The sequence below is a fragment of the Pteropus alecto genome, unplaced genomic scaffold (assembly GCF_000325575.1).
Source record: "Pteropus alecto unplaced genomic scaffold, ASM32557v1 scaffold220, whole genome shotgun sequence".
In the NCBI taxonomy this organism is placed as follows: Eukaryota; Metazoa; Chordata; class Mammalia; order Chiroptera; family Pteropodidae; genus Pteropus; species Pteropus alecto.
Window position 1 is genome coordinate 3,112,862 of NW_006430043.1, and position 9,832 is coordinate 3,122,693.

The 9,832-nt window shown below is 35.9% G+C and overlaps 1 protein-coding gene across 1 annotated transcript in view; it reads right to left on the bottom strand.

Moving 5' to 3' along the window:
* HIGD1C (HIG1 hypoxia inducible domain family member 1C) overlaps positions 1 to 6,841 on the bottom strand; it is a 14,361-nt gene extending 7,520 nt beyond the window's left edge. Inside the window, exons 1-2 of the mRNA XM_006904591.1 lie at positions 6,748 to 6,841; positions 1,844 to 1,978 (exon numbers count right to left, since the gene is read on the bottom strand). Of these exons, the coding sequence (XP_006904653.1) occupies positions 1,844 to 1,978; positions 6,748 to 6,841 (229 nt within the window). The remainder of the gene's footprint in view (positions 1 to 1,843; positions 1,979 to 6,747) is intronic.
* Positions 6,842 to 9,832: the final 2,991 nt, after the last annotated feature.

The window sequence follows — 9,832 nt, forward strand, 5'->3', positions numbered from 1 at the left end:
TCCTTTACCTTCTCTCACTCCTTGGCCAGGTTCATGTTTTAGTTCCAGGATAAAGGGCATCAGCTTTTCTATATCACTCCCATGATCCAATTTGGAGACTTAGAGATGGTGAGAAATTCACACGGGTTCCAGTTCATCCTGTATGTTCCAGCTCATCCTTGCAGATTGAAGATTTTTCTTGTTTCTGCCATGTTACAACTATTTTTTCTTTCTAACTGCTTGCCCTGCCCATTTCAGGCCCCAGCTCCTGTTACATAAACAAGACTTCACAATTATATAAACCCAAATACTTGTAATAAGTCTCTTATTATATATTACTATTAGTTCTGCTTCTCTCATCAAACACTGATTGATTCGCTTACCTTACCAAGCTATGGAGAGTTCCACTAACATGCCATGCTTCTGTGCCTTTGTTATTTCCTCTACCTAGAATTCTGATCTTCTCTGCCTAGTCAATTCCTCCACATTCTTGGCTCGTCGTCCTTAGAAAAGCCTTCTGTGGACCCTCAGCCCTAATTAAATGCCCCTCCTTTGTGCTTGTGCTTCCACAGCAACCTGTGCTGTTTCTGTCATAGACCTATGACTTTATATTTTCTTCTGTTCTTGGTCTCTCTCCTAAGGAGACTAAACTCTTCTAGGGTAGGGACCGAGTCATCTCTATGTCTCTAGACCAGCTCAGTACTCTGCAAGAAGGAAGTGCTCAATAAATGTTTGCCAAATGATGAGAATGAGGACTAATTTTGTACTAAAGTTTCTTGCTCGAGACTTGCATGTCACAGCTCATAGTAATAAGATAATTACCATATAACTATGTGCAAGCCCCACACCCATCATTCCATAGTTGCAGTCTCACTCTTAGGTTGATTCTACTCTGCACAGCATGAAGGGGAGCTAAGAACATTGGACTTATCCTCATTAATGTAGATGCCCCCTCGACAATCAGGTAATTTAGGTTCCAAAGTGGACTTCTTAATAGAACTATCTGATTTAGCTGTTGCTATAACCTGAATTAACCAGACAATGTTCTCTGGATTTGGATTTGACTGTGTAAGTATTGCTTAATTATAGACTAATAAAAATAAAGATTTGCCTGTTGCTGAAATTTGGAATAAAAGGGGAACGAGGATATTGAGACTTTTTGGCTCTAAAAATGTTTTCCTCCCAGTTAAATTACTTTAATTATATTTGCTGTTCAAATAGTCTGGTAACTACGCTGCTGTTAGCTGAGCAATCAAGGCTGGGATCTATAACTACTGCTTTTAGTTGAGTTATATAGAGTGCGAACTATTCACTGTTCCTTTTATTAAAGAGGATAACCTAGTTCTCTACTGGATTTTTTAAAATTGAGGTATAATTGACATGTAACATGTAACATCTATTAGTTTCAGATGTACAACATAATTCGATATTTGTTTATATTGTAAAATGATCACCACAATTGAGTCTGGTTGACATCCACCACCATACATAGTTACAGAATGTTTTTCTCTTTTGATGAGAACTTTTAAGGTCTACTCTCTTAGCAGCTTTCAAATACGCAATACAGTATTATTAACTATAGTCACCACGCTTTACATTACATGCCATAACTTATTTATTTTATAACCAGAAGTTTGTACCTTTTGTCTACTGGCTTTTTTTTTTTTTCCAGTACTTAAAATATTAAGAAATTAAGCCTATAATTGGGCAGCAACCTCAACCAAGAGAAGATCAATGTTTTTCTTACCATTCCTCCTTCATTATATCATCTTGACCCATTACTAATCTTATAATATGAATGGATAAAATAAATAAAAATACTTTCAAAGACAACTGAACACAAGATACAAATTAAGCAAGTTACCTAGAGTCACAGCTCCCACAACGAATCCTTGGGCAGCAACTCTCGTGTGAATAAGATGAATGGACATTTTCTGATCTCTTCTGTACTTTAACTTGTAAAGACCATAGGACACCACAGTCATAAAACCTGCAATACCTGTGAATTAAAAAAGGGGGATTATATAAATAGTAGGCTAGAACACCCATGAGCTTAGAGAGTTGAATAAAAGATGGTACAAAGGATCAGTACTTGGAAGATAAGCAGACATGACACCAAAGAATACTTTAAAAAGAACCATGCCAGGTTTGATCCACCAAATTTAAAAATGGACCCATAACATTCATGGATTCAATATTCGCAGTTTTGCCTTTCCCCAGAAAAACCTGAACCATATAGTATAGTAATTTGTCTAGTCATTTCTAATTTTCCTGAAGCATGATTTCAAATTGTGCATGCTGCAAGGCTTTTATCTGGGGCAAGTCACTTAGTGAGTGAACCAGTGAAACATCCCAGCATCGATAATAGCTTTTGAGTGTTTGGCTTTACTCCTTTCTACTTGTTACCGAATAAGGAGTAAATCTAGCAAAGTGGTAAAATCTTGAATCTTCTGTAAAAATGAGACATTAAACTTTATTGAAAGATGAAAAGATATGAATATTTGCACAAGCAGTATGTGACTCCAAGAAGAACTGTGATTCTAGAAAACTCTCAAAGCCCTCACGAATATTTTTGTATTTCCTACAGATGTTAAAGGCGATGGGATGACCAAGAGTCTATGCAATTAGCTCTAAAACAGAAATCTGGTCAACTGAATAGGAAAGATTCTGGAAAGAGATTTAAAACACTATGAGAACTTAACCCATGCCAAATCCAAACAACCAAAAGACAGATAAAGGAATAATTATTTAATAAATATCATTAGTACAATTTTTTGGTATAGAGAACTAACTTGGATTTGTATCTCGTACCAGACCCTACAAAAAATTCTAGATGCATTAAAATTAAAGGTAAAAATAAAACAAGAATATCAACAACAAAAACTAGAAGAAAATAGAATAGCATGTTTATAACATCTAAAAGAGGGTACGATATCTCAGACAAGAAAAATCTAAAGGACTTCATCACCACCAAACCAGTATTACCAGAAAATGTTAAAAGGACTTCTTTAAGAAGGAGAAGAAAAAAGAAAAAATATGAATAATAAAATGGTAATAACTACATATCTATCAACAACTACTTTCATTGTAAATGGATTAAAATGTCTTTTGCTCCAATCAAAAGACATAGGGTGGCTGCATGGATAAGAAAAGAAGACCCTTACAAATGCTGCCTAGAAGAGACTCATTTCAGATCGAAAGACACATACAGACTGAAAGTAAAGGAAGGGATGAAAAAAGGTATGAAAATGGAAACAAAAAAGTTGGGGTAGCAATATTTAAACCAGACAAAATAGACTTCAAGCCAAAGGCTATGACAAGAGACAAAGAAGGGCCCAATAATTCCACTTCTGGGTATTTATCCGAAGAAACCCAAAACACTAATTTGAATAGACATATGAATTCATGTATTCATTGCAGCATTATTTACTGTACCAAGACATGGAAGCAACCTAAGTGTCCATCAGTAGAAGTGGTATATGTATAAAATGGAATATTCCTCAGCCATAAAAGAGAATGAAATCTTGCCATCTGCAACAACATGGATGGACCTAGAGGGTATTAAGCTAAGTGATGTAAGTCAGACAGAAAAAGACAAATATCGTATGATTTCACTTATATGTGAAATCTAAACAAAATAAAATAAACAAACTCATAGATACAGAAAACATTTGGATGGTTGCCACGTGGGAGGTGGGCTAGGGGAGTGGGTGAAAAAGGGAAGGGATTAAGAAGTACAAATTGGTAGTTACAAAATAGTCATGGGATATAAAGTATAGCATAGAGAATATAGTTAATAATATTGAAATAACTGCATGGTGACAAATGGGTACTAGATTTATCAGGGTGATCACTTTGTAAGTCATATAAATGTCTAATCACTATGTTGTACACCTGAAACTAAAATAATATTGTATGTCAACTGCAATTGAAAAATAACTTAAAAATAAGAGGGTAAGGTAGACTTAAAATGATAAGGAAAATACTATATTTTGACATATGAATAAAGAAAATTTTTGCATAATAAAAGTGTGGGTCTATATTTTGGGTGCTATCCTTTACCCTGTTGACCTATGCATCTATCCTCCATCTATAACACACTGTTGTGACTACTGTAGCTAAACAGTAAGCCTTAATATCAGGTAGTGCGATGCCTCCCACGTAAAAAAAAAAAAAGACCATTTTAACCATTCTAGGACTTGTGCCTTTCCCTATAAATTTAGAATAAACTTGCCTATGTCTATAAAAATCCTTGCTGGGGTTTTAATGAGAATTATGTTAAACCTGTAGATCAATTTGGGGAGAATTGATTCCTTTACTACATTGAGTCTTCCAATCTGTGAACACAATAGTCTCTACGTTTATTTAGGTATTTGATTTCTTTCATTAGCATTTTGTAATTTTCAGCTTACAGATTCTGTACATATTTCCTTAAGCTTACACCTAAGTATTTTTCTTTGGCATGATTATAAATGGTGGTATGTTTTTAATTTCAGTTTCCATGTGTTTGTTAGTATATAGAAATGCAATTGATATTTATATACGATAGCAAGTTTTGATTAACTGTTGGCATATGTATGTCTCTATAGGTGGATGAAGTTATATTTATTCTTTATGATTCATTTCATAAGTGGTAATAGCAATCAGTAAATAATAGCGTATATGTATATTTTATAGGCTGATTAGCAATAAATGAAACTGAAATAAAACTGACGTATATATAAAAATAGCAAAAACAACAAAACGATGGTAGGCACATTGAGAAACAGATACAATGCTGAAAGCTCTGTAAGTTTAGCTAAATCTTTCTGGAAAGAACTCTAGAAATATATAAAAAGTGACATTAAACTGAAAGTACTTCGTGCCCCGGAAATTCTAATTGGGGGAACATACTCCAAGGAAATAAGCAAAAGAAAAATTGATACAAAAACTAAAAACAAGTCAAATGGCCCAAACGGAGGAAAAACTGTCATAGCTATAAAAAATTATAATTATAGGAAGTACTAATACACAGAAATGTACATAAGAAATGTTAAATAAAAGAAGCAAAAACAAATAATCTATTAACACAGTTTAAATATACATAATGTATGCACAGACCTTAATAGTGATCATGAGACAATTTTAAACAAAATATGATGGAAGTTATTTAAGATAACAAAAATGTTGTGTAAGTTATTTACACAAGACACTCTATCCTACAGCAGTAAATACACAGATATTGTTAAAATAACAATAGCTAAACAAACTATTTAATACTTATATATATATATACCCAAATTTTATCATTATTTTTCTAGCAAAAACTTAGTTCTCTTTCCTTATCAAATCAAGGTTCTGTTCTTACTTAAATTGGTTTTGTTTCTTTTAGAGATCAAAGTCAGGACCTTTACTGTTTTCCACATTGTGTCTCTGCAGTTTGTATATAATTGAATTTAGCTGGAAACACTTTTATTTTTACTTTAATTACCCTAAATGTCTCTGGCAAACTAATTTAATTTACAACAGGTACAGTGATTAATCTCTGTTCATTATCATGATCTGGTCAAGTGACATCAAGTTCTTGAATTGTTTTTCTAGCTAAAAATGCTAAAGAAGGGAATAAATCACTATAAAATTGTTTGCTTCCATTTCCTGTGGGTGCTGTTACAACTCTTAGTCAAATTAAATGAAATTTCTAAACGGATTATTACTATAAAGTACAATTTTGATTCTTGGTGACATGTGAATAATGACACGAAGTTGCTAGATTTGCAGTGACACTTAATGAAAACATGAGTTATACTTATTTAGAAGGTTTAATGGAATTAAGCACAAACATGCACATCTGATTTAAATCAGTTATTTTAATAGTTTCTGGACAAAATTAACATAAGGAAAGAGGCATGGCTGAAGTTATACAATAATAATGCTTGGGGCAGCTGAAGTAATAAAATAGAAAAGTTAGATTTTAAAAACATAATATTGGTGCTCAGATTTGTGTTTTCTAAGCCCAAATTTTAGTACTTGTTGAAAATGAAAATACTAAATGTGTTGGGAAAAGATTAAGAGGCTAAGACTCCAGGTCTAATTATAATACCCCTTCTTTAACCTAGAGATTACTTAACCATCAACTTCAACATCTGGAACGCATCAGGAAGCCAGGAAAAAGGGCCACTGAGCATAAGCACTACAAAGCTCATGCTCTCAAGTGTACAGGTAGGCCCATTTCTCCAGAGCTGCTTATTCTGAATCGACTCAGTTCTTTTAAGCTTGGGTATCTAGCTTCTAGTGCCAGAGAACTTTAGAAGCAGGTTTTTTTGGTGGTACCTGAAAATAATGGAAGAAATAGAAAAATCTATAAACATCAGACACAAGAACTTAAAGGTTGGAGTTACTTAGAGGACAAAGAGACATATACATCTCCATAGTCCCTAATAGACTTTCAGTTGGCTGATGATGATCCTGAGTCATCACAGAAAAGTTAAAGTCCACTCAATCAATTTCATTTAGATGGGCTGGGAACAGCCAATTTTAGGTAGACCTCAAATGGAGATAGATTAAATAGAATAAAATTTGATGCTTCATAATAATAATAGCTAATAGTTATTGGGGATTTATCATATACTAGAAACTGTTCTGAAAGTTTAACTCATGCTTAGAGGCGGGTAACTTCAATTATCTGAGATATTCAATTATACAAAAGATTTCAGTCTTTAAAGACACTGGGTAAAGCTTTAACCTATTATTACAAACATTTTTCCAGTACCCAGTCAAGGCTGTACTTACCTACCGGAACAAAGGGGGAGTCTCTAGATTTCCTGATAAGTCGGGACAATTGGCCTTCATCCTCATCTGCTGACCACTGGTTATCTGAAGACATTTTTCTCTCTAGTAACAGTAAGAGATAAATGTGGTTGCTGTGAATCATTAAAAAGAATCCATTTACCCTCAATGTACTCTTGATTACGTGTTCTGTCTTCATTCGCTCGACACGTCTGTCTGCTCAATTGAAATAAACAGTCGCCTTTCTTTCACCCTTTTCATTATGGGATCCTTTCATTGTGTTTGGAGGGTGGTAAAAGAAAAATATATAAAGAGAGGTAATGATAATCAGATTCCATGAATACAGAGTGAAAACAGAGGTCATAATTGTATCTTTCATCTCTTTTCACGGCTCGGCATTTGAGATCATTGGGAACCTCAGAATTTCTTCCACCAACAGCAAGAACAGTTTCTTTTACACAATATCATTTTAAAAAATGATGGCAGTAACAACATAAGCAAAAATAACATCCGGATTTACGGGTGATGGGAGAATGATTATTCCAATTCTGCAGAAAGTGTGGGCATTATGAAGTCATTGATATTTACCAAGCACCTACCATGTGCCTGGTGCTATGCTAGACAATGGAAATAATTTTCCTTGTCTACACGAGATTAATGAGGAAACTTGCAAGAGCAACTATAATCACAATCAACATGATTTAGCAGCACCTCAGACTGTTAGCCGTGCAACTCACTATTGTCACCTCAAAATTCAAATAGGATAGCTTCATCCTATGAATCAGCTTTCATCAGAAAATGTAACCCGCTAAAGTGGCAGATGCACAATACCTTTGGCGTACCCCACCACCTGATGGCTGTTTCCTGGTGTTCCTTGAGCAGACAGCGGTAGATCAGGACAGGCTTTGTAAGGCTGGGACACATTTAAGCTCAATTTTCAACTGATTGATAGATAATGGGAAAGCCCAGAAACTCTCCTCCCCCAAGGGGAGTGGCCAAAGTTTCCACAGCCCCTGCTGGAAACAGTAGCACCTGGGTCTGAAACATTAGGCTTTCCAAAGACAACATGAAGGAAACATTAAGGCATTTGAAAAAGATGCCATTACTTAATTCTGCCTTCTCAAGGTTGCTCCCAAGTTCCCTCCGTGTCTGTGAGTGCCGCTATCCGACTGCAGGTTCTCAAATCTAGAGGAAAGTGTGCACAGGGTTACAACACTGGGTTTTTTGGGTGGGGATAGTAGGGTTGGCCATCTTAGGGCTGATTCTTGACTTTCAAGAATATGCGCTTGTCAGAAGGGCGGCCCGCTGTGGCCAGAATCCCAGGCTGGGCTGCACGAGTTTGCTGGCAGTCACCTGGCGGCGGAGCCCTCACACCTGCAGCCCCTGAAGAGCCTCAAGCTGCACGTGCGCTCCACCGAGAAGGATGTGATGTCACTGCGTCTGTGGCCAATCCGAGGGCAAGGCGGGCAGGTGCAGCAAAGGGCTGAGTGAGCCCGCTGCCCTGCGTCTGCGCAGGGAGGCTAAGGTTAATGTGGCTCCGGGGGTGAGTGCCTGGTGGGCGCTCCTTCGCTTCTGTCGTGACTGTGCACCTTTGGGCGCCTTGAGGCATCCAGGTCCTGGCTCGCTGCATCCTTCCAACTGCAGCCACAAAGACCGCAGGACCAGGTAACGTAGGCGGTTTTTTCCTTATAACTTTTTATTTGTAAATAATTTCAGACTACAGAACGATTCTCAGAATAGTACAAAAAAATTTTTGTCCGGCAGCTGGACATACAAATGTGGCCAAACTTTTAGCCACGTTTGCTTTATCATTTTTCTCTAGATACGATTCTTTCCTTCCCTCCGGTTATTTTGTAGACTGTCTCTCAAATTAGTTTTTTTTTTTTCTTTTTCCTGGTGCTTTCTCATCATTAGGTTGAAGTTATGTATTTTTGGCAGAATACCGCAAAAGTAATGTTGCATCTTTTTTGATGTGTAATATCAAGATGCAGGTAAGGTCAGCTTGTCTGGTGGTAGTAACTTTGATCTAGTATTATGCTGAGAAATGTCTAACAACTGGTTCTCCAGGGGAAAAAGCCTCGATTTGTAACACTTGCTGATTCCATGGTGCAAATCTTCCCACCATGGTCAGTTTCAAGCTACTGTCATGTTATCACTGAACACAAAATTGGAAAGAGATGTGCCTCTTCTGAGTTGGTGAGTCAGCTCTAGCACTCCACTGCTTTGTTCACTTGGATTAAGGTGGTGTCTGCAAATTTTTAGTAAAGTTACTATTTTTCCCTTTATAATTAATAAATAAAGGAGATACTTCAATATTATACAAATATCCTGTTATTTCTTACACTTTTACCCATTAATTTCAGCCTCTATTGATGATTGATGGCTGAATCAATTAATATTATGTTTGCCAAATGGCAGTTTTCTAAATCCATCATTTCTTTTATATTTTCAGTGGGCATTCATTCTACTATAAGGAATTGCTTTCCCTTCTTTTCTATTTAATCATTCATTTATATCAGTTTGGACTCATGAATTTCTATTTTATTCAGTAATTTATAATCCATTCCTATAATTATTTATTTTGATGGTCACATTGTCCCAGATTTGGTTAATGTGAGCCCATTCAAGCTAGCTCTTATGTCCTATTGACATGACCTCATCATTCTTCAAACAGTTCTTTATAACCTGGCATAACACATTGTTCCAGGCTGAACTTGTACTTTTTCTTCCCCATCCCTGAAATCAGCCATTTCTTCAGGGAGTCCTGATTCATTTTAGTGGAGAATCGTATTTAGAAACCAAGTTCTGGGCATGAGACGTTTTCATTGTTACTGTAGTGTCATTACTTCTAGTCTCTCTCAGCAGACAGAATTAGAATTTGTATTTATGTCTATATTTCTATTCCTAAATATCTGTTTTAAAATCAGTTCATAGTAATAATTCTAATTTCAGTCCGACTCCACAGGGTTCATTCTGGTCTTCCCCATTTCATATTTGTCAGATTTCTTTCTCTAACTGAGATACCTGAGTCCCACTATACTCAATATCGTTATTTAGTCATGTGCTGCATAATAATGTTTTGGTCAGT